This window comes from Salvelinus alpinus, chromosome 10 (genome assembly GCF_045679555.1).
Source record: "Salvelinus alpinus chromosome 10, SLU_Salpinus.1, whole genome shotgun sequence".
Taxonomy (NCBI): Eukaryota; Metazoa; Chordata; class Actinopteri; order Salmoniformes; family Salmonidae; genus Salvelinus; species Salvelinus alpinus.
Window position 1 is genome coordinate 65347425 of NC_092095.1, and position 24856 is coordinate 65372280.

General features: G+C 48.1%; 1 protein-coding gene across 1 annotated transcript in view; it reads right to left on the minus strand.

Moving 5' to 3' along the window:
• LOC139532648 (receptor tyrosine-protein kinase erbB-4-like) overlaps positions 1–24856 on the minus strand; it is a 686205-nt gene that overhangs the window by 235129 nt on the left and 426220 nt on the right. Inside the window, exon 3 of the mRNA XM_071330551.1 lies at positions 5828–6014. Within this exon, the coding sequence (XP_071186652.1) occupies positions 5828–6014 (187 nt within the window). The remainder of the gene's footprint in view (positions 1–5827; positions 6015–24856) is intronic.

Below are 24856 nucleotides of genomic sequence, written 5' to 3' on the forward strand. Positions count from 1 at the left end.
GTAACTAAATGTTTTATTCCTCTTCAATGTAACTAAATGTTTTATTCCTCTTCAATGTAACTAAATGCTTTATTCCTCTTCAATGTAACTAAATGTTTTCCTTTCTGGTCAAAATAGTTAGACATCTCTGAGATGTAGTCACTTTGGAGGACACCAGCTATTGGACCCAGTACAAATCTGAAATATTTTATATGATGCATTTCCTATTCTACAAAACTGTATGAATAAGGCTTGAAATCCCGTATATGCTTTCTAAATATATTATAATCCAACTATAAAACCACTATAAGATTTCCCATTCATTATAACTGTAAAATACATATTCATATTTTCAGTGGTAGAGAAATTGTGCATCTTTTCTAAAGGTCTCTCTTGATCAAAATGTTTGCCCCAACCGCTGTGAACGTCACACAGAGCGTCACACAGAACGTCCCACAGAACGTCACACAGGTCTTCCCCTGTGTGACACAGAACGTCACACAGAGCGTCAAACAGAACGTCCCACAGAACTTCACACAGAACCTCACACAGAACGTCACACAGAGCTTCACACAGAACGTCACACAGAACGTCACACAGAGCATCACACAGAACGTCACACAGAGCATCACACAGAACGTCACACAGAGCTCTAGCTTGGCTTCCTGAATTGGTTAAGAACTCTCCTTTCATCTACGACAAGCAGAAAGTGTTTTTTGTTTCAAATCTATGAATTACTTTGATCAAGTTGGCTATAAATCTATCTCTGAATGTGCTAGAGTGACAAAAACAAGACCCACTGTAAGGATTGCAGGCATGTACTTCGCCAGTTGCTGTGACGTCAGGTTCAGCCAGGAGTTGATGGACAGTTGCAAGAGCAAATGAAACAATAGGAGGGACAGCCCAGCTTCAAGTGGCATCAGATTTCACATTCTACGTGAAACAGGCAGAAGAGATATACAGGGCTACTGCTCAATGCAAGCCATTTCAATCTGCGGTGTCTACAGATCAACTTATAAGCGGAAATGTCAGTCGGAACCGGTACCAGAACCATGCAGCTCCCCTAAAGGGGACTTTACATCTATTAAATGAATATAGAATTCCATTCTTCTTTTTTATTTGTTATTGCTTTATTGAGAGAATACAGATAGAGATGAGGAGGCAGATGCAGGGATTGAACCCCGGTCTCTGGGATGAGATACATTCGATAGCTCCAGGTGTGTGACTACTAGGCCACCGTCTCTACAACTATCTTTAATTCATCTTGGCTACAGAACATGCCACGTCATGGGCCGTTCATTGTGACTCACAGTTCAAACTACTCCATGAAACAACCTAGTATCCGAGCCATCGACTCTGTAAACAGAAAAGTTAATTAACTGAAACACGTGGCTTTTTCCCCGAGCCATTTCATCTCCCTGCACAAAAGAGCGTCCGACTTAATTTGTCTAAACATGAAACTCGGGTGCAAAAAATGATATTAAAAGAGCGGGGTATTAAATTGGCTTCAGCTGTGGGTAGGTGTAACGGTAGGAAACTCTCTGCCACATTCTCCTCCTTCCTTAACCCTCCACCTTCTCCCCCTCCCTCCTAAGGCTCTGTGGACCACTTTGTCTACCACTTTGAAAAGAAGGTCGACAACATCCGCTTTCCATTTACTCCGTCTATTGAGTCCACTGGTCCCACTCACACAGAACTACCCTACGCCTTGACCTCTTTCTCCCCTCTGTCTCCAGATGAAATCCTGTGACTAGTGATGTCCGGCCCCTTGACAACCTGCCCACTCAACCCCTTCAATCTTCCCTTCTTCAGACTATCTCTGGAGATCTTTGCCCATTCCTCACTTCCCTCATCAACTCATCCCTGACCACAGGCTGCATCCCCTCCCCTCCTCAAGATACCAACATACAAACCCTCTACGGACCGGTATTCCTTCTTTCTTTTCTTTCCAAACTCTGACCAACTCTCTCGCTATCACTCCCAGAATGATCTTCTTGACCCTAACCAGTCAGGCTTCAAGACTGGTCACTCAACCGAGACCGCTCTCCTCTGTGTCACGGATGTTCTCCGCACTGCCAAAGCTGACTCTCTCTCTCTGTTCTCATCCTCCTAGATCTATCTGCTGCCTTGGACAACCGTGAACCATCAGATCCTCCTCTCAACCCTCTCAGGGCTGGGTGTCTCAGGCTCTGCACATTCTTGGATTGCATCATTCCTGGCGGGCCGCTCCTACCAGGTGACGTGGAGAGGATCTGTGTCTGCACCACATGCTCTCGCTACTGGTGTCCCCCAGGGCTTGGTTCTAGGCCCTCTCAATTGGTCTCTATTCACTTGGCTCCGTCATATCCTCACATGGTCTCTCCTATCATTGTTATGTGTATGACACTCAACTACCTTCCCCCTTCTGAGACCCAGGTGGCGACTCACATCTCTGCTTGGATGTCAGGCCACCATCTCAAGCTCAACCTCGACAAGACAGAGATGCTCTTCCTCCCGAGGAAGGCCTGCCCACTCCAAGACCTCTCCATCACGGTTGACAACTCAACAGTGTCCCCCTCCCAGAGTGCAAAGAACCTTGACATGACCCTGGACAACACCCTGTTGTTCTCTGCAAACATCAAAGCAGTGACTGCAGATTCATGCTCTACAACATCTGCAGAGTATGACCCTACCTCACACGGGAAGCAGCGCAGGTCCTAATCCAGGCACTTGTCATCTCCTGTCTGGACTACTGCAACTCACTGTTGGCTGGGCTCCCCACTTGTGCCATCAAACCCCTGCAACTTACGCCGCAACCCACCTGGTGTTCAACATTTCCAAATTCTCCCATGTCTCCCCCCTCTTCCGCACACTGGCTTCCAGTCGAAGTTCACATCCACTACAAGACCATGGTGCTTGCCTACGGAGCAGCCAGGGGAACTGCCCCTCCTTACTTTCAGGCTAGGCTTAAACCCTACACCCCAAACCGAGCACTCTGTCCTGCCACCTCCGGTCTCTTGACCCTCCCATCCTGACGGGAGGTCAGCTCCCGCTCCAGTCAAAGCTGTTCTCTGTCCTGCCACCTCCGGTCTCTTGACCCTCCCATCCTGACGGGAGGTCAGCTCCCGCTCCAGTCAAAGCTGTTCTCTGTCCTGCCACCTCCGGTCTCTTGACCCTCCCATCCTGACGGGAGGTCAGCTCCCGCTCCAGTCAAAGCTGTTCTCTGTCCTGCCACCTCCGGTCTCTTGACCCTCCCATCCTGACGGGAGGTCAGCTCCCGCTCCAGTCAAAGCTGTTCTCTGTCCTGCCACCTCCGGTCTCTTGACCCTCCCATCCTGACGGGAGGTCAGCTCCCGCTCCAGTCAAAGCTGTTCTCTGTCCTGGCATCCCAACGGTGGAACCCCCTTCCCCCTGAAGCTAGGACAGCAGAGTCCCTGCCCACCATCCGAAGAAAAAAACTACAAATTCAAAGAGTATCTTAACTAATCCCACTAACCCCCCATAACAAAAATAAACCTAATAAATATCACCCTTGCCTTTCGTGAACTAACACTCGCACTTGACCTTTAGCCTACTAGCGCTGACTTTTCTGATAGCTACTATCAGAAAAGTGGTGTCCCACCTAGCTACCTTAAGATGAATGCACTAACTATAAGTCACTCTGGATAAGAGCATCTGCTAAACAACAAACATTTTAAAATGTGTGAAGCGAAGGTTGAACACAACCATTTATTTTAAAAGAAATGTCATAGGATTCTTCTATTCGATGACCTTATAATACATTTTCTGTGTATTCTGAAACTATTCCGCCACTTAGCAGAGCTAAAGATTCTACATTATTACAATTTGCTTGGTTTCGTAAAAGCACAATCCGTGAGACCCACTGCTGTTCAATGGTAATTTGTACAGCCATTGGTTTTGACGAGTATAAACACCTTATGGGCATAAGCTGCCTTAGGCTATAATAACCTCATATTTAACTCTCTTTTAATGCTTTACTATATATATTGTACACTTTTCATGAAAATATCTAGGACTGACAGTCTTTGCATCCATAGCTCAGTCAATGGATATGATAGTGGTATCATTCCCGCAGCACCATCCCTCAGCAAACCATGGAGAACAGATTTATCATTCCCCCAGCCCCATCCCTCAGCAAACCATGGAGAACAGAGTTATCATTCCCCCAGCACCATCCCTCAGCAAACCATGGAGAACAGAGTTATCATTCCCCCAGCCCCATCCCTCAGCAAACCATGGAGAACAGAGTTATCATTCCCCCAGCACCATCCCTCAGCAAACCATGGAGAACAGAGTTATCATTCCCCCAGCACCATCCCTCAGCAAACCATGGAGAACAGAGTTATCATTCCCCCAGCACCATCCCTCAGCAAACCATGGAGAACAGAGTTATCATTCCCCCAGCACCATCCCTCAGCAAACCATGGAGAACAGAGTTATCATTCCCCCAGCCCCATCCCTCAGCAAACCATGGAGAACAGAGTTATCATTCCCCCAGCACCATCCCCCAGCAAACCATGGAGAACAGAGTTATCATTCCCCTAGCACCATCCCTCAGCAAACCATGGAGAACAGAGTTATCATTCCCCCAGCACCATCCCTCAGAAAACCATGGAGAACAGAGTTATCATTCCCCCAGCACCATCCCTCAGCAAACCATGGAGAGGCCACAGTTATCATTCCCCCAACCATCCCTCAGCAAACCATGGAGAACAGAGTTATCATTCCCCCAGCACCATCCCTCAGCAAACCATGGAGAACAGAGTTATCATTCCCCCAGCCCCATCCAACAGCAAACCATGGAGAGGCCAGAGTTATCATTCCCCCAGCACCATACCTCACCACAGCATGGAGAACAGAGTTATCATTCCCCCAGCCCCATCCCTCAGCAAACCATGGAGAGGCCACAGTTATCATTCCCCCAGCCCCATCCCACAGCAAACCATGGAGAGGCCACAGTTATCATTCCCCCAGCACCATACCTCACAACAGCATGGAGAACAGAGTTATCATTCCCCCAGCCCCATCCCTCAGCAAACCATGGAGAGGCCACAGTTATCATTCCCCCAGCCCCATCCCACAGCAAACCATGGAGAGGCCACAGTTATCATTCCCCCAGCACCATACCTCACAACAGCATGGAGAACAGAGTTATCATTCCCCCAGCCCCATCCCTCAGCAAACCATGGAGGCCACAGTTATCATTCCCCCAGCCCCGTCCCACAGCAAACCATGGACAACAGAGTTATCATTCCCCCAGCACCATCCCTCAGCAAACCATGGAGAACAGAGTTATCATTCCCCCAGCACCATACCTCACAACAGCATGGAGAACAGAGTTATCATTCCCCCAGCCCCATCCCTCAGCAAACCATGGAGGCCACAGTTATCATTCCCCCAGCCCCATCCCACAGCAAACCATGGACAACAGAGTTATCATTCCCCCAGCCCCATAACTCAGCACAGCATGGAGAACAGAGTTATCATTCCCCCAGCCCCATCCCTCAGCAAACCATGGAGAACAGAGTTATCATTCCCCCAGCCCCATCCCTCAGCAAACCATGGAGAGGCCACAGTTATCATTCCCCCAGCCCCATCCCACAGCAAACCATGGAGGCCACAGTTTTGATTGAGATAGACCATCAGACCATGGACAAACTGTTGGAGAGATCAAGAGAAGGAGAGAGTGATGGACAGATGGGGAGAAAGACAGAGTAATGGACAGATGGAGAGAAGGACAGAACAATAAGCAGACTAGAGAGATAGATAGAAGGAGGAAGTGAGAGAAATGGAAAGATGGTGTGAGTCACACAGGTGAGTTTAGAGTAGTCTGCACTGGGCCCCTGACCTGTGAGGTTGCGAAGGCCCAGCTGTCTGAGGCCGTAGAAGCCGTCGCGGCGGTAGTTGAGGAAGATGGCCAGGGCGTAGCGTCCCTCGTAAAGCTTGGTGCCCCGCACGATGCGAAGGTTCTCCAGGGGCAGGTAGTCAAACTGGTTCAGAGCTACCAGCACATAGCCTGTCACCTCTCGGATAGACTAGAGGAAGCAGGGAGAGAGAGAAGAAGGTAGAGAGAGAGAGAGAGAGAGAGAGAGAGAGAGAGAGAGAGAGAGAGAGAGAGAGAGAGAGAGAGAGAGAGAGAGAGAGAGAGAGCGAGAGATAGAGAGAGAAAGAGAGGGATGCAGACAGAGAGAGATAAACAGAAAGAGAGAGAAAAAAGAGAAAGAGAGAAAGAGAGAGAGAGTGGCAAAGTTAGAGAAATTTACAAAGTCAGGCTACTATTTATTGAAGGACAACTTGAACAGACTACCTGATCTGTCCCCCAACCATTCTGTAGATCAACATAGTCCTGATCTGTCCCCCAACCTTCCTGTAGATCAACCTGGTCCTGATCTGTCCCTCAACTTTGCTGTAGATCAACATAGTCCTGATCTGTCCCCCAACCTTCCTGTAGATCAACCTAGTCCTGATCTGTCCCTCAACCTTCCTGTAGATCAACCTAGTCCTGATCTGTCCCTCAACCTTCCTGTAGATCAACCTAGTCCTGATCTGTCCCTCAACCTTCCTGTAGATTAACCTAGTCCTGATCTGTCCCCCAACCTTCCTGTAGATTAACCTAGTCCTGATCTGTCCCCCCAATTTTTGTTTGTTTACTTCATCTATCTTGCACATAAATGTGTTTGTGTTGAACTGTTCAACAGTATTTGCTTGTATAAGCCAGCATTGTGTAGTGAGTTAGGAAAGGCATCTTGAATGATGGCTCATTGTTATTAATTTGTTGGAGGATGTTATTAGAGCCCTTCTTCAGACAGCAGCTTGTCCTCAGCTCAGGGTTGTCTACTTGTGCCAGGCAGTACACTTGGGGCTAGAAGGACGTCCAATCACAGAGCTGTAATAACACTGGGCGAGATAATGAGCTCTGGAGCCCTGCCGTCAATCATCCTGACAGCCAATCGCAAGCTCACACATGCTATCATTACCGGGACCTGGGCTTCGCTCAGTCAGTGGGATGGCTTTACTTTGTGGAGGTGTGTGTGTGTCCGTGTAAAAATCAGGCGGCAGGTTATACTGGTCCCAGATCAGTCCCTATGCACCAGCTACCTCTCCCTGGGTCTCTGTGGTCATTAAAAATACATCTGACGCGCTGACACAGCACGTCAACTGACTGCTATCATCCGCCCGCCAGACACGGTCACACAGTCGTGCACTGCACTAGCCACCACTGGCAGCTCCAATCACAACACTAGATTATAGGAGCCCGAATAGCCAACAATTTCTTATAGGATCCATATGGATGGCAGTGAATGCACAATATAGACTAAGTTAATTGCTAAGTATCTCTAGAGAGGCTCTTACCATTTGATGGCTGAATTATTCAACGTTGTGGCTGGGGTTCTTGGCTCTCGTTAAATTTACTGAAGCACTTGTATTTTGTCAGTGGCCCCGCAGCACCGCGGCACAATTGATATTCAGTGATATAACGGAGGAGTTACATGACATTACTCATATAAGAATTCCTAATGGGGTCCGTATAGGAACGTGGGGACATGAAAAGTTGTTTGAAATGATAAGTTAGGGGGGGGGGAAAGATCCGAGGCTATGGGATGATTATAAAGAGTGGTTTTAATGAGTGGAGACAGGTCAGTAATGATGTTGCTGATTGGTTAGGAGCGGGGTGGAAAAGATCCCTGGTTTGATTTTGTCTTGACCTTAGGGGAGACTCGGGAGAATGACAGCTAAAAACAAGCCTGAAATGGTACCTTACTCACTAATTCACTACTTTTGATCAGAGCCCTATATGGATCCATGGCCAAAGTAGTGCACTGTTAAGGGAATTGGGTGACATTTTGGACACATACATGTGGCTGTATTTTCCCTTCCTGATGACAGCCAGGTTGCCAAGCAGAGTAGCTTCATTCATTCATTCATTCAGTCAGTCAGTCAGTCAATCAGTCAGTCAGTCTCATTCAGTCAGTCATGCAGTCAGTCAGTCTGTCATTCATTCATTCATTCAGTCAGTCAGTCATGCAGTCATTCAGTCGTGCAGTCATTCGGTCATGCAGTCAGGGGGTCAGGGGGTCATTCAGTCATTCAGTCAGTCAGTCAGTCAGCCAGTCAGTCATTCAGTCATTCAGTCAGTCATGCAGTCATTCAGTCGTGCAGTCATTCAGTCATGCAGTCAGGGGGTCATTCAGTCATTCAGTCATTCAGTCATTCAGTCATTCATTCAGTCAGTTAGTCAGTTAGTCAGTTAGTCAGTTAGTCAGTCAGTTAGTCAGTTAGTCAGTTAGTCAGTTAGTCAGTATACATGGACTGCTCACTTTGGCCTCTATTGAAATACAATGGACAGAGGAGAAGAAAGAGGAGACAAAACACTGTTTTATTAGCGTGATTAAAATGCGTCACTGGGAATTAAAACAAAAACACAACAAAGAATCTGTATCAATGCTGTTTTGAGTGACACATTATTCATAAGAGACTTCCTCTGGAATGTTTTCCAATAACATTTAATATTACCAGGAATTAGTATAAGAAAACCCTTTAATACTCTCAAACTTCAACGTTTTCTCCTGAACATTTTGTCAATAGGTTATCGTCAAACTCAAACAACTATTCAACAACACTCAATACAAATCTGTGACTCTTTCATTCTCCGACAGAAGAAGTATGATTCCAACATTAGATGTTACTGTGGGGGCTTCGTGATGTGGTTCCCAAGAATGGTGAGGCGTGATGTTTCTCTTTCAGCGAGGTTGACCCCACGCTAACCCTTGCGTTTGGCGCCCCGGGCCGGATATGATCCATCGTTGGCCCCGGCATCATTAGCTCGGCAGTAACATCCCTATGCCTGCCGAGGACGCTTTCGCATGGCCACAGGGACGTTGCTCTGCTCTAGACCTATCTGCAGGAGCCTCAGGCTGGCGGACGGCCCCAGCCCCGCTGCGGTGGTGATGGTGCCCCGTTCCCAGTGCCAGCCTCCGGGCACCGACGGCAAACCATGGAGAACTGACAGAGAATCGGTTCAAACTGTTGCTTAGCAATGCCTAGCAACACCAGGAAAGCCTTTCAGTGCCAGCCACCAGTGGAGAGAAGAGAGGGAGACAGGGAGAGGAAGAAATACAAGGAAGGATCATTCTGGATGGTAATTTAGCTCATTCAATTAAACGATTAATACTTTGCTGTGGTTTTCACCATCCTCTTTTGGATACATTTTTTAAATCGTTGACACTATTTAATTTCCTTCTGCTCTTAAATTGCATTTAGAGAGCCACCGGATCAATATTTTCTGCTGGTGGAATAGAAGTAGCTAGCAGGAAGAGAGGATGAAGAGAGACGAATGTAGCAGGAAGAGAGGATGAAGAGAGACGAATGTAGCAGGAAGAGAGACTGAAGAGAGACGAAGGTAGCAGGAGGAGAGGATGAAGAGAGAAGAAGGTAGCAGGAGGAAAGGATGAAGAGAGAAGAAGGTAGCAGGAGGAGAGGATGAAGAGAGAAGAAGGTAGCAGGAGGAGAAGATGAAGGGAGAAGAAGGTAGCAGGAGGAGAGACTGAAGAGAGGCGAAGGTAGCAGGAGGAAAGGATGAAGAGAGGAGAAGGTAGCAAGAGGAGAAGATGAAGAGAGAAGGTAGCAGGAGGAGAAGAAGGTAGCAGGAGGAGAGACTGAAGAGAGAAGAAGGTAGCAGGAGGAGAAGATGAAGAGAGAAGAAGGTAGCAGGAGGAGAGGATGAAGGGAGAAGAAGGTAGCAGGAGGAGAGGATGAAGGGAGAAGGAAGCAGGAGGAGAAGGTGAAGAGAGAAGAAGGTAGCAGGAGGAGAAGATGAAGAGAGAAGGTAGCAGGAGGAGAGGATGAAGGGAGAAGAAGGTAGCAGGAGGAGAGGATGAGAAGAGAAGAAGGTAGCAGGAGGAGAAGATGAAGAGAGAAGAAGGTAGCAGGAGGAGAGGATGAAGAGAGAAGAAGGTAGCAGGAGGAGAGGATGAAGAGAGAAGAAGGTAGCAGGAGGAGAAGATGAAAGGAGAAGAAGGTAGCAGGAGGAGATGATGAAGAGAGAAGAAGGAAGCAGGAGGAGAGGATGAAGGGAGAAGAAGGTAGCAGGAGGAGAGGATGAAGAGAGAAGAAGGTAGCAGGAGGAAAAGATGAAGGGAGAAGAAGGTAGCAGGAGGAGAAGATGAAGGGAGAAGAAGGTAGCATGAGGAGAGGATGAAGAGAGAAGAAGGTAGCAGGAGGAGAAGATGAAGAGAGAAGAAGGTAGCAGGAGGAGAGGATGAAGAGAGAAGAAGGTAGCAGGAGGAGAAGATGAAAGGAGAAGAAGGTAGCAGGAGGAGAAGATGAAGAGAGAAGAAGGTAGCAGGAGGAGATGAAGGGAGAAGGTAGCAGGAGGAGAGGATGAAGAGAGATAAGGTAGCAGGAGGAAAAGATGAAGGGAGAAGAAGGTAGCAGGAGGAGAAGATGAAGGGAGAAGAAAGTAGCAGGAGGAGAGGATGAAGAGAGAAGAAGGTAGCAGGAGGAGAAGATGAAGAGAGAAGAAGGTAGCAGGAGGAGAGGATGAAGGGAGAAGAAGGTAGCAGGAGGAGAGGATGAAGGGAGAAGAAGGTAGCAGGAGGAGAGGATGAAGGGAGAAGAAGGAAGCAGGAGGAGAAGATGAAGAGAGAAGAAGGTAGCAGGAGGAGAAGATGAAGAGAGAAGAAGGTAGCAGGAGGAGAGGATGAAGAGAGAAGAAGGTAGCAGGAGGAGAGGATGAAGGGAGAAGAAGGTAGCAGGAGGAGAGGATGAAGAGAGAAGAAGGTAGCAGGAGGAAAGGATGAAGAGAGACGAATGTAGCAGGAACAGAGGATGAAGAGAGACGAATGTATCAGGAAGAGAGACTGAAGAGAGACGAAGGTAGCAGGAGGAGAGGATGAAGAGAGAAGAAGGTAGCAGGAGGAAAGGATGAAGAGAGAAGAAGGTAGCAGGAGGAGAGGATGAAGAGAGAAGAAGGTAGCAGGAGGAGAGGATGAAGGGAGAAGAAGGAAGCAGGAGGAGAAGATGAAGAGAGAAGAAGGTAGCAGGAGGAGAAGATGAAGAGAGAAGAAGGTAGCAGGAGGAGAGGATGAAGGGAGAAGAAGGTAGCAGGAGGAGAGGATGAAGAGAGAAGAAGGTAGCAGGAGGAGAGGATGAGGAAAGACGAATGTAGCAGGAAGAGAGACTGATGAGAGACGAAGGTAGCAGGAAGAGAGACTGAAGAGAGACGAAGGTAGCAGGAAGAGAGACTGAAGAGAGACGAAGGTAGCAGGAAGAGAGACTGAAGAGAGACGAAGGTAGCAAGAGGAAAGGATGAAGAGAGAAGAAGGTAGCAGGAGGAGAGACTGAAGAGAGACGAAGGTAGCAGGAGGAGAGGATGAAGAGAGAAGAAGGTAGCAGGAGGAGAGGATGAAGAGAGAAGAAGGTAGCAGGAGGAGAGACTGAAGAGAGGAGAAGGTAGCAGGAGAGGATGAGAAGAGAAGAAGGTAGCAGGAGGAGAGGATGAGAAGAGAAGAAGGTAGCAGGAGGAGAAGATGAAGAGAGAAGAAGGTAGCAGGAGGATAGGATGAAGAGAGAAGAAGGTAGCAGGAGGAGAGGATGAAAGGAGAAGAAGGTAGCAGGAGGAGAAGATGAAGGGAGAAGAAGGTAGCAGGAGGAGAAGATAAAAGGAGAAGAAGTTAGCAGGAGGAGAAGATGAAGGGAGAAGAAGGTAGCAGGAGGAGAGGATGAAGAGAGAAGAAGGTAGCAGGAGGAGAAGATGAAGAGAGAAGAAGGTAGCAGGAGGAGAGGATGAAGAGAGAAGAAGGTAGCAGGAGGAGAGGATGAAGAGAGAAGAAGGTAGCAGGAGGAGAAGATGAAGAGAGAAGAAGGTAGCAGGAGGAGAGGATGAAGAGAGAAGAAGGTAGCAGGAGGAGAAGATGAAGGGAGAAGAAGGTAGCAGGAGGAGAAGATGAAGGGAGAAGAAGGTAGCAGGAGGAGAGGATGAAGAGAGAAGAAGGTAGCAGGAGGAGAAGATGAAGAGAGAAGAAGGTAGCAGGAGGAGAGGATGAAGAGAGAAGAAGGTAGCAGGAGGAGAGGATGAAGAGAGAAGAAGGTAGCAGGACGAGAAGATGAAGAGAGAAGAAGGTAGCAGGAGGAGAGGATGAAGAGAGAAGAAGGTAGCAGGAGGAGAAGATGAAGAGAGAAGAAGGTAGCAGGAGGAGAGGATGAAGAGAGAAGAAGGTAGCAGGAGGAGAAGATGAAGAGAGAAGAAGGTAGCAGGAGGAGAAGATGAAAGGAGAAGAAGGTAGCAGGAGGAGAGGATGAAGAGAGAAGAAGGTAGCAGGAGGAGAGGATGAAGGGAGAAGAAGGTAGCAGGAGGAGAAGATGAAGAGAGAAGAAGGTAGCAGGAGGAGAAGATGAAGGGAGAAGAAGGTAGCAGGAGGAGAGGATGAAGGGAGAAGAAGGTAGCAGGAGGAGACGATGAAGAGAGGATGAATAGAAGAGAAATGAGAAAGACCCGAGGGAAGATAAACAGAAGCACCTGCATTTCGTCTCCCTCCCTCTCTCCCTCTCTCTCTCTGCACCTTGACTTTTATCAAAACACAGCTGGAGAGATGCAGCTTAAAGAAAAGTACTTTCCTTCATGCCAATAACCTTAAATGTGATGAGAGTTCTCTCAGGCTCTAAGAAGATAAACCCTGAACTAATAAAACGTGATTGATTCATAGAGGGGAAACCCCCAAACGATGACCTGTTTGTTCCTCTCACAGATGTGGTTAGAATCATGGAATTCTAATAACGCTGTATGATTGAGAGTAGAATAGGATAGAATAGAACATTGTTAGACTACAATGGAAGACACACTACTATGCAAAATTACATTCTCCATCTCCAACACAGACACTCACACACACTCATCAACACGCATCTGCCTCTGCTGTCGTGACAACCAAGCTCAAAGCTCCGAGGCGCAGGCAGAGACACAGCGGTCACCCTCCCATCATGCATTGCGATGACTCGGCAGCGTCCGTTCTCGTAACAATGGCGAGCAATTAGCAAAAACACTGTTGTACAGTCAGTCAAACAAAGACTAGTGCAGTCCCACCAGCCTCCTCTTCCCTCTCCCCACCTGCCTCCTCTTCCCTCTCCCCACCAGCCTCCTCTTACCTCTCCCCACCAGCCTCCTCTTCCCTCTCCCCACCTGCCTCCTCTTCCCTCTCCCCACCAGCCTCCTCTTCCCTCTCCCCACCAGCCTCCTCTTCCCTCTCCCCACCTGCCTCCTCTCCCCACCTGCCTCCTCTTCCCTCTCCCCACCTGCCTCCTCTTCCCTCTCCCCACCAGCCTCCTCTTCCCTCTCCCCACCTGCCTCCTCTTCCCTCTCCCCACCTGCCTCCTCTTCCCTCTCCCCACCTGCCTCCTCTTCCCTATCCTCACCGGCCTCTTCTTCCCTCACTAGATCTCTGTTTCTCCTCCAGGCCATTTGTGAATTTTACATTTGTTTGTAAATTGTGCTTGGCAACTTCAGGGATAGTCAGCGTTGAGAGGGAAACAACAGCCAGGCTTGATTAATTTATTCTACAGCTTCATCTAGCTGACGTCTCTGTGTTTGTCTGCACTGTATGTGACTCAGACTTCATCGCTCCAGTACCAGTCCTCCGGGACATGTTAGTGTGTGCTTATGAGTGCTCTATGTGTGTGTGTGTTTGCTGTGTGTGCATGTGTGTGTGTTTGTTGTGTGTGTGTGTGTGTGTGTGTGTGTGTGCTGAGTGTGTGTGTGTGTGTGTGTGTGTGTGTGTGTGTGTGTGTGTGTGTGTGTGTGTGTGTGTGTGTGTGTGTGTGTGTGTGTGTGTGTGTGTGTGTGTGTGTGTGTGTGTGTGTGTGTGTGTGTGTGTGTGTGTGTGTTTTCTGTGTGTGTGTGTTTTCTGTGTGTGTGTGTGTGTGTTTTCTGTGTGTGTGTGTTTTCTGTGTGTGTGTGTTTTCTGTGTGTGTGTGTGTGTGTGTGTGTGTGTGTGTGTGTGTGTGTGTGTGTGTGTGTGTGTGTGTGTGTGTGTGTGTGTGTGTGTGTGTGTGTGTGTGTGTGTGTGTGTGTGTGTTAGCTTGCACTGAGGGAATGAATACTTATCCAGCCATAATTAAAGTAGTTACCAGCATGTGACCAATCAACATAAAACATATTTGAATCAGCATTTCAATTAATTTGTGTTTGGTGCAACACACATATATATATATGAGGTGATGGTTGGAGGCTTGCATGTTTGATTCTGCTTACCCCACAAACTTCACGTTGAATTCTGCTCTAAGAGTATTCCTCATATACAGTGCAGAGACAGGTCAGTATAGAGACCAGAGAGGGGGATGAGACCAGGAAGTGAAGAGAAGAAAAAGAGTGTAAGATTGGTACATAGAGAGAGCAGAAATAATGGAGAGAAGAGATCGGGGAGATATGGAACAAGTGGAGAGAAGAGATATAGGGGACATGGAACAAGTGGAGGGAAGAGATATAGGGGATATGGAACAAGTGGAGAGAAGAGATATAGGGGACATGGAACAAGTGGAGAGAAGAGACATACTGTAGGGGACATGGAACAAGTGGAGAGAAGAGACATAGGGGACATGGAACAAGTGGAGAGAAGAGACATAGGGGACATGGAACAAGTGGAGAGAAGAGACATAGGGGACATGGAACAAGTGGAGAGAAGAGACATAGGGGACATGGAACAAGTGGAGAGAAGAGACATAGGGGACATGGAACAAGTGGAGAGAAGAGACATAGGGGACATGGAACAAGTGGAGAGAAGAGACATAGGGGACATGGAACAAGTGGAGAGAAGAGACATAGGGGACATGGAACAAGTGGAGAGAAGAGACATACTGTAGGAGATATGTAACACGTGAGGAGGGGAGAGGGAAGAGGAGGCTGGTGAGGACAAGAGGTTAGAGATGGGTAATGGCTGAGAGAGAGAAGAAATAAGAGAAGAAGGGAGGGGAGATGGAGAGATGGGGAGTTGAGGTGATGGAGAGGTGGAGAGATGGAGAGGTGGAGAGATGGAGGGGTGGAGAGATGGGGTGAGGTGGAGAGATGGGGAGAGATGAGGAGAGGTGGAGGGATGGGGAGAGATGGGGAGAGGTGGGGAGATGGAGAGGTGGAGAGATGGAGAGGTGGAGAGATGGGGAGAGATGAGGAGAGGTGGAGGGATGGGGAGAGATGGGGAGAGGTGGGGAGATGGAGAGGTGGAGAGATGGAGAGGTGGAGAGATGGGGAGAGATGGAGAGGTGGAGAGGTGGAGAGATGGAGAGATGGGGAGATGTGGAGAGATGGCGAGGTGGAGAGATGGAGAGATGGAGAGATGGAGAGGTGAAGAGGTGGAGAGGTGGAGAGATGGAGAGATGGAGAGATGGAGAGGTGGAGAGATGGAGAGGTGGAGAGGTGGAGTAATGGAGAGAGATGGAGAGATGGAGAGATGGAGAGGTGGAGAGGTGGAGAGGTGGAGAGGTGGAGAGATGGAGAGAGATGGAGAGATGGAGAGATGGGGAGAGATGGAGAGATGGGGAGAGATGGAGAGATGGAGAGGTGGAGAGGTGGAGAGGTGGAGAGGTGGAGAGAGATGGAGAGGTGGAGAGAGAGATGGAGAGAGATGGAGAGGTGGAGAGGTGGAGAGGTGGAGAGATGGAGAGAGATGGAGAGAGATGGAGAGATGGAGAGAGATGGAGAGATGGAGAGATGGAGAGAGATGGAGAGGTGGAGAGGTGGAGAGGTGGAGAGATGGAGAGAGATGGAGAGATGGAGAGGTGGAGAGAGATGGAGAGATGGAGAGAGATGGAGAGAGATGGAGAGAGATGGAGAGGTGGAGAGATGGAGAGATGGAGAGAGGTGGAGAGGTGGAGAGATGGGGAGAGATGGAGAGGTGAGGAGATGGAGAGATGGAGAGGTGGAGAGATGGGGAGAGATGTAGAGATGGAGAGGTGGAGAGATGTGGAGAGGTGGAGAGGTGGAGAGATGGAGAGGTGGGGAGAGGTGGAGAGATGGGGAGAGGTGGAGAGGTGGAGAGGTGGAGAGATGGAGAGGTGGAGAGGTGGAGAGGTGGAGAGATGGGGAGAGATGGAGAGATGGAGAGATGGGGAGAGGTGGAGAGGTGGAGAGATGGAGAGATGGAGAGATGGGGAGAGGTGGATAGGTGGAGAGATGGAGAGATGGAGAGATGGGGAGAGATGGAGAGATGGAGAGATGGAGAGGTGGAGAGGTGGAGAAATGGGGAGAGATGGAGAGATGGGGAGAGGTGGATAGGTGGAGAGATGGGGAGAGGTGGAGAGATGGAGAGGTGAGGAGATGGAGAGATGGAGAGATGGAGAGAGATGGAGAGAGATGGAGCGAGAGAGAGAGATGGAGAGATGAGAGATGAGAGATGAGGAGATGGAGAGATGAGGAGAGATGGAGAGATGGAGAGATGGAGAGATGGGAAGATGGGGAGAGATGGAGAGATGGGGAGAGGTGGAGAGATGAGGAGAGATGAGGAGATGGGGAGAGATGGAGAGGAATTGAGAGATGGGGAGATGTGGAGAGGTGGAGAGATGGGGAGAGATGGAGAGAGATGGGGAGAGATGGAGAGATGGGGAGAGGTGGAGATATGGAGAGGTGGAGAGATGGGGAGAGATGGAGAGAAATGAAGAGATGGGAAGAGGTGGAGAGATGGGGAGAGGTGGAGAGATGGAGAGGTGGAGAGATGGAGAGGTGGAGAGATGGGGAGAGATGGAGAGAAATGAAGAGATGGGGAGAGGTGGAGAGATGGGGAGAGGTGGAGTGATGGTGAGAGATGGAGAGAAATGAAGAGATTGGGAGAGGTGGAGAGATGGGGAGAGGTGGAGAGATGGAGAGGTGGAGAGATGGGGAGACGAGTGGGGAGAGGGGAGAGATGGGAAGAGATGGGGAGAGGTGGAGAGATGGGGAGAGGTGGAGAGAGGAGATGAAGAGATGGGGAGAGGTGGAGAGATGGGGAGAGATGGAGAGAAATGAGGTGAGAGAGGTGGGGAGAGGTGGAGAGATGGGGAGAGATGGAGAGAAATGAAGAGATGGGGAGAGGTGGAGAGATGGGGAGAGGTGGAGAGATGGAGAGGTGGAGAGATGGAGATGGGGAGAGGTGGAGAGATGGGGAGAGGTGGAGAGATGGGGAGAGATGGAGAGAAATGAAGAGATGGGGAGAGGTGGAGAGATGGGGAGAGATGGAGAGAAATGAAGAGATGGGGAGAGGTGGAGAGATGGGGAGAGGTGGAGAGATGGGGAGAGGTGGAGAGATGGAGAGGTGGGGAGATGGGGAGACATGGAGAGATGGGGAGATGGGGAGATGGAGAGATGGGGAGAGATGGAGAGAAACGAAGAGATGGGGAGAGGTGGAGAGATGGGGAGAGGTGGAGAGATGGTGAGAGATGGAGAGAAATGAAGAGATTGGGAGAGGTGGAGATGGGGAGACAGGGAGAGATGGGGAGATGGAGAGATGGGGAGAGGGAGAGATGGGGAGATGGGGAAATAAGGTGAAAAGGAATAGGGAAGAAAAGATAGAGGGGAGATACAAATGTGTGAAAGTGAGAGAGAATATGGGGAGGTAGAGGAGAGATAGATGAGGGAGGGGAGAGGGGCAGGATGAGGGAATAGGGGGAGGGAGAGGAGAGAGAGATGATGAGAGGGTGAAGGGGTGAAGGGGACAGGATGAGGGAAAAAGAGAAGGAATGGGGAAGAGGGAGAGTGAAAAGAGAAGGTTAAATGAGAGGAAGAAGAAGAGAATGGGAAGGCGGAAGAAGAGCTGAGATGAAAATGAGAGAGGAGTGGGAATAGAGAGTGTAGTGACCGAGTTGGAATGTGCCGTGAAGGGAGGGGGAACGGAAGTGGAGCGCGGAGGGATCCATATTTCAACGCATAATTAATAGTCCACCTGTTCCCGTTGTCTGAATGAGCGAGAGAAAAACCGAGAGAAAAAGTAATGACACTATTATCAAATACAAGAGATGGAACTCACATTATGGTGATTACCACCCATCTCCATACAGATGGAGTCAGTCGGTGAGAGTCAAGGAGAGAAGCAGCGGTGCATGTCAGCTGTGGACTCAGGCTCACAGCCCGGCAGACGCAGCTGGCTGGGGCAGCGAGAGCGCTGCAGGCACAATCATACTTCTACTGCATAGCACAGTCAATGGGCACCATGAGCGCTGTGCTGTGTACTCCATCACTAGCACACAGCAGTGGGTGAATGTTATGCTATGCTACAATGTCAGGAGGACTTTAAGGTAATATACAGAACATGGTCTTACTTTGTTCAACTGAAACATAACTTTTAAGGTGTGAGGAAACTCCTTCATGAGGCCGATAGAGATGTTCCTAGATGGAAGTTAAAGAAGCCTTAATAATAATACTCAATGAGTATTAACAACTAACAGGAAACTACAGTAAGAAATTAATGAGGATATTAGTTAAATAGTGATATGGACACCAGTAGCAATGTTACTGCTCTGATTGGTCGTTCCACTGGCTGTCCCTACGGGTGAGACAAGAAGCTACATATTTTGCTGCTAATATGGCACAAAAAGGGTTTTCTCCCAATAGACATTGGATTTTCTCCTTTTTTGTTTTTGTTTCAACATTTCTGTATTTGTTTCAATTTTGGGAAAGAAAATTGCCCATAAGTCTGTATAGTTCTGGCAGAGGAAAATGCAGCTCTGTCTGGACCTCTGAGGGCAGAGTGAGCACAACCTGTCCTCTCTGGGGAGCCAGATCTGTCTGGACCTCTCTGAGGGCAGAGTGAGCACAACCTGTCCTCTCTGGGCAGCCAGCTCTGTCTGGACCTCTCTGAGGGCAGAGTGAGCACAACCTGTCCTCTCTGGGCAGCCAGATCTGTCTGGACCTCTCTGAGGGCAGAGTGAGCACAACCTGTCCTCTCTGGGCAGCCAGCTCTGTCTGGACCTCTCTGAGGGCAGAGTGAGCACAACCTGTCCTCTCTGGGCAGCCAGCTCTGTCTGGACCTCTCTGAGGGCAGAGTGAGCACAACCTGTCCTCTCTGGGCAGCCAGATCTGTCTGGACCTCTCTGAGGGCAGAGTGAGCACAACCTGTCCTCTCTGGGCAGCCAGATCTGTCTGGACCTCTCTGAGGGCAGAGTGAGCACAACCTGTCCTCTCTGGGCAGCCAGATCTGTCTGGACCTCTCTGAGGGCAGAGTGAGCACAACCTGTCCTCTCTGGGCAGCCAGATCTGTCTGGACCTCTGAGGGCAGAGTGAGCACAACCTGTTCTCTCTGGGCAGCCAGATCTGTCTGGACCTCTCTGAGGGCAGAGTGAGCACAACCTGTCCTCTCTGGGTAGCCAGATTTGTCTGTGACGGACGGTTTCTACGGCCAGGCTGTGCTCACTGAGTCTGTACCTAGTCAGTGTTTGTCTCAGTTTTCTATCAGTCCCGGTGGTCAGATAGTCTGCCACCATGTACTGTCTGTTTAGAGCCAAATACCATTGAAGTTTACTTAGATTGTTTTTGGTGTCTTTCCAATAGGTGATATCTTTTTATTTTTGCTTCGTCAGCCAGAATGTTCTGAGTGCTGTCATGAGGCTTTGTTGTGTTGGTTTGGGTTAGTGAACTGAGCCTCAGAACCAGCTGGCTGAGGGGACTATTTTCTCTGGTCAACTCTTGGCATCTCTCTCTCTCTCTTATATCTGCACAGTGCATTCGGGAGGTATTCAGACCCCTTGACTTTTTCCACATTTAGTTACGTTACAGCCTTATTCTAAAATTGATTCAATAAAAAATTATAAACTGAAATATCACATTTACACAAGTATTCAGATCTTTTACTCAGTACTTGGTTGTTCCACACTTCGTCCATTTAAGAATGATGGAGGCCACTGTGTTCTTGGGGACCTTCAATTCTGCAGAATGTTTTATTTCTACCCTTCCCCAGATCTGTGCCTCGACATAATCCTGTCTCGGCGCACTACGGACAATTGCGTCAACCTCATCCCTCGGTTTTTTCTCTGACATGCACTGTCAACTGTGGGACCTTATATAGACAGGTGTGTGCCTTTCTAAATCATGCCCAATCAATAGAATTGGCCACACGTGGACACCAATCAAGTTGTAAAAACATCTCAATGATGATCAATGGGAACAGGATGCACCTGAGCTCAATTTCGAGTCTCATAGCAAAGGGTCTGAATTCTTGCATAAATAAAGTATTTCTGTTTTTCATTTTTTATTCATTTGCAAAAATGTCTAAAAGCCTGTTTTCACATTCTCATTATGGGGTATTGTGTTTAGATTGCTGAGAAAGAAAATATATTTAATCCATTTTAGAATAACTCAATAGCCTTGGTTTTTCAAATGACTGCCTCCCCTGGTTCACCAACTACTTCTCAGATAGAGTTCAGTGTGTCAAATTGGAGGGCCTGTTGTTCGGACCTCTGGCAGTCTCTATGGGGGTGCCACAGGGTTTAATTCTCGGGCCGACTCATTTCTCTGTATATTTCAATAATGTCGCTCTTGCTGCGGGTGATTCCCTGATCCACCTCTATGCAGACGGCACCATTCTGTATACATCTGGCCCCTCTTTGGACACTGTGTAAATAAACCTCCAAACGAGCTTCAATGCCATACAACACTGGCCTCCAACTCCTTTTAAATGCTATTAAACTAAATGCATGCTCTTCAACCGATTGTTGCCCGCACCCGCCCGCCTGACTAGCATCACTACTCTGGACGGTTCTGACTCAGAATATGTGGACAACTACAAATACCTAGACTGTAAAATCTCCTTCCAGACTCACATTAAGCATCTCCAATCCAAAATTAAATCTTCCTATTTTGCAACAAAGCCTCCTTCACTCATGCTGCCAAACACATACCCTCGTAAAACTGACCATCCTACCGATCCTTGACTTCGGCGATGTCATTTATAAAATAGCCTCCAACACTCTACTCAGCAAATTGGATGTAGTCTATCACAGTGCCATCCGTTTTGTCACCAAAGCCCCATATACTACCCACCACTGCGACCTGCATGCTCTCGTTGGCTGGCCCTCGCTACATATTCGTCGCCAAACCCACTGGCTCCAAGTCATCTACAAGTCTCTGCTAGGTAAAGTCCCGCCTTATCTCAGCTCACTGTTCACCATAGCAACACCCACCTGTAGTACGCGCTCCAGCAGGTATATATCACTGGTCATCCCCAAAGCCAACACCCACCCGTAGCACGCGCTCCAGCAGGTATATATCACTGGTCATCCCCAAAGCCAACACCCACCCGTAGCACGCGCTCCAGCAGGTATATATCACTGGTCATCCCCAAAGCCAACACCCCCTTTGGCCACCTTTTCTTCCAGTTCTCTGCTGCCAATGACTGGAGCGAACTGCAAAAACCACTGAAGCTGGAGACTTAAATCTCTCTCTCTAACTTTAAGCATCAGCTGTCAGAGCAGCTTACCGATCACTGTACCTGTACACAGCCTATCTGTAAATAGCACACCCAACTACCTCATCCCCATATTGTTCTTTTTATTTTTTTGCAACCCAGTATCTCTACTTGCACATCATCATCTGCACATCTATCACTCCAGTGTTAACTGGAGGCAATGAGGCAGTGATCGGATGCAGGCAATGAGGCAGTGATCGCTGAGGTCTTGGTTGAAAACAGCAGAGGTGTATTTGGAGGGCAAGTTGGTTAGGATGATATCTATGAGGGTACCCGTGTTTACAGAATTGGGGTGGTACCTGGTAGGTTCATTGATAATTTGTGTGAGATTGAGGGCATCAAGCTTAGATTGTAGGATGGCTGGGGTGTTAAGCATGTTCCAATTTAGGTCGCCTAGCAGCATGAGCTCTGAAGATAGATGGGTGGCAATCAGTTCACATATGGTGTCCAGAGCACAGCTGGGGGCAGAGGGTGGTCTATAGCAGGCGGCAACGGTGAGAGACTTGTTTTTAGAGAGGTGGATTTTTAAAAGTAGAAGTTCAAATTGTTTGGGAACAGACCTGGATAGTAAAACAGAACTCTGCAGGCAATCTTTGCAGTAGATTGCAACACCGCCCCCTTTGGCCATTCTATCTTGTCTGAAAATCTTGTAGTTGGGGATGAAAATGTCAGAATTTTTGGTGGTCTTTCTAAGCCAGGATTCAGACACGGCTAAAACATCCGGGTTGGCAGAGTGTGCTAAAGCAGTGAACAAAACAAACTTAGGGAGGAGGCTTCTAATGTTAACATGCATGAAACCAAGGCTATTACGGTTACAGAAGTCATCAAAAGAGAGCGCCTGGAGAATAGGAGTGGAGCTAGGTACTGCAGGGCCTGGATTCACCTCTACATCACCAGAGGAACAGAGGAGGAGTAGGATAAGGGTACGGCTAAAAGCTATGAGAATTGGTCGTCTAGAACGTCTAGAACAGAGAGTAAAAGGACGTTTCTGGGGGCGATAAAATAGCTTCAAGGAATAATGTACAGACAAAGGTATGGTAGGATGTGAATACAGTGGAGGTAAACCTAGGTATTGAGTGATGATGAGAGAGATATTGTCTCTAGAAACATCATTGAAACCAGGTGATGTCATCGCATATGTGGGTGGTGGAACTGAAAGGTTGGATATGGTATAGTGAGCAGGGCTAGAGGCTCTACAGTGAAATAAGCCAATAAACACTAACCAGAACAGCAATGGACAAGGCATATTTACATTAAGGAGAGGCATGCTTAATCGAGTGATCAATAAGGGTCCAGTGAGTAGAGGTTGGTTGGGGTCACGGCGATCCAGACAGCTGGCCGGGTAGATGGCTATCGGTAGCAAGATAGCATAGGATGGAGGTCTATTTTTAGACACCTCGTGCGTTTCCGTCGGTAGATTAGTGGGGTTCCGTGTGGTAGAGGGCATCATTCCAATTGGCAAAATAGATATAGTGACCCAAGAAAAAAAAAAGTCCGATATACTTATTCAGATAGCAGCCGATAAGACAGCTAACGATTAGCGGGCCCCAGATGAGCGTTCAGGTAACGTCGCGACGGAGGTGCCAGTTGGATAACTCCCTCGGGAAGATAACGTCGGCAGTCAGTCGTGAAGGCCCGGTGGGGCTCCGTATCTGCAGCAAAAAATAAAAACGGGTCCGGATAGGTGACTGTAGCCCAGGAATGGCTGATGGAACTCGTCAGCTGGCTAGCTCCGGAATAATTTAAGTTTGCTCCGGGATCGACGTAAGCCAATAGTCACACGGTTTGCAGCTAGCTAGCTGCGAAATCAAGGTGCAAATGTCCAGAGCCTGCGGCTGAAATCCGGGGATACTGAGAAAAAAAAAAAAAAAAAAAAGCCCGGTATGCTCCGGTCCGAGTCGCGGTGCACAAAAGTGGCGGTAGATTATCAAGCGAAAGGAATAGCTGATGACCACAAAACGTGGGCAGCTGAAACACCAACGCTAGCCAGCAAACCGGCTAACTTCTGGGCAGCTTCAGATTAGCTTCTGGCTAGCTTTCGGCTAGCTTCTGGTTAGCTTTCTGGCTAGCTTCTGATTAGCCCCTGGCTAGCTTCCACTGTGGATTTTCAGATTTTAGGTAAATAATACTTTTTTTCGTAATTGGTGAGGCGGGTTGCAGGAAAGCTTTTGTAGTTGAGTTCTTGGATAATAAAAAAATATATAAAAGATATGCGAAGAAAGGTGTAAATATATATATATATACAGGACACGACAATACGAGGACAAAAATGACGTCTGAACTGCTAAGCCATCTTGGAATCATCATTCTTAAATATTTGACCAAGAAGGAGAGTGATGGAGCGCTGCATCAGATGACCTGGACTCCACAATCACCCGACTTCAACCCATTTGAGATGGTTTGTGATGAGTTGGATTGCAAAGTGAAGGAAAAGCAGCCAACAAGTGCTCAGCGTATGTGGGAACTCCTTCAAGACTGTTGAAAAAGCGTTCACCATGAAACTGGTTGAGAGAAGTCCAAGAGTTTTCAAAGCTGTCATCAAGGCAAAGAGTGGCTACTTTGAAGAATTTTAAATATAACATATATTTTGATTGGTTTAACACTTTTTTGGTTACTACATGATTCCATATGTGTTATGTCATAGTTTTGATGTCTTCACTATTATTCTACAATGTAGAAAATAGTAAAAATAAAGAAATACCTATTAATGCGTAGGTGTGTCCAAATTATTGACTGGTAGTATATATCATCCCCCTGAAGGCTGGAGCATAATGTTATCACATAACAGGACACTGTGTCATTCTGTTCTGTTTCAAAGCAACATGTTGTGTACAGAGTGTATTTGCGATGGTTGTTGTCGTAAGTTTCGTAACACCTTTAGTGTCTCTGTTGACTCCCACTCCTCCTGACATGGAGTCTTTTGTTTTCATCTTTTCATTTCCATTTCGCCCACGGTGCCAGTAAATGTTTCTGGACCACGAAGCCTCCCGCCACGGGGAGATGCAGCTCATCAACACAGTGCTGATATGGAGACTGATTCGCTGGCTGACACAATTAACATCATAGATGGGCATCAGTCAGCCAGCTGCAGGTATTGCTCATGCTAACGCTAGCCCCTGTGTCATCTCAAAGTCATGTTGAATGCACTGGGGCCTCGACAACACATTAGAAGTAATACAATCTCTTCTCTTGTATTGTTGCTACAGTGTAATATATTCTCTGTTTTGTTTCTGTGAGAAGATGTATCTGTGTGTCACCTTTGATATTCTAATCTGCATCATCTTGGATGATAATCACCATTTTAGGCTAAATCAAAGCACTTACAACCTCTTTCTGAATCTCTTTAGAAGGAGCGGCTCCAGATAGCTGACTGCCCCCATGATTATGTAGAACTTCCTTCATCTCTTTTCTGAGAAAAAAGCCCCAGTGTGGGTTCAAGCCTTCCAGTCCCCCATGTTGGA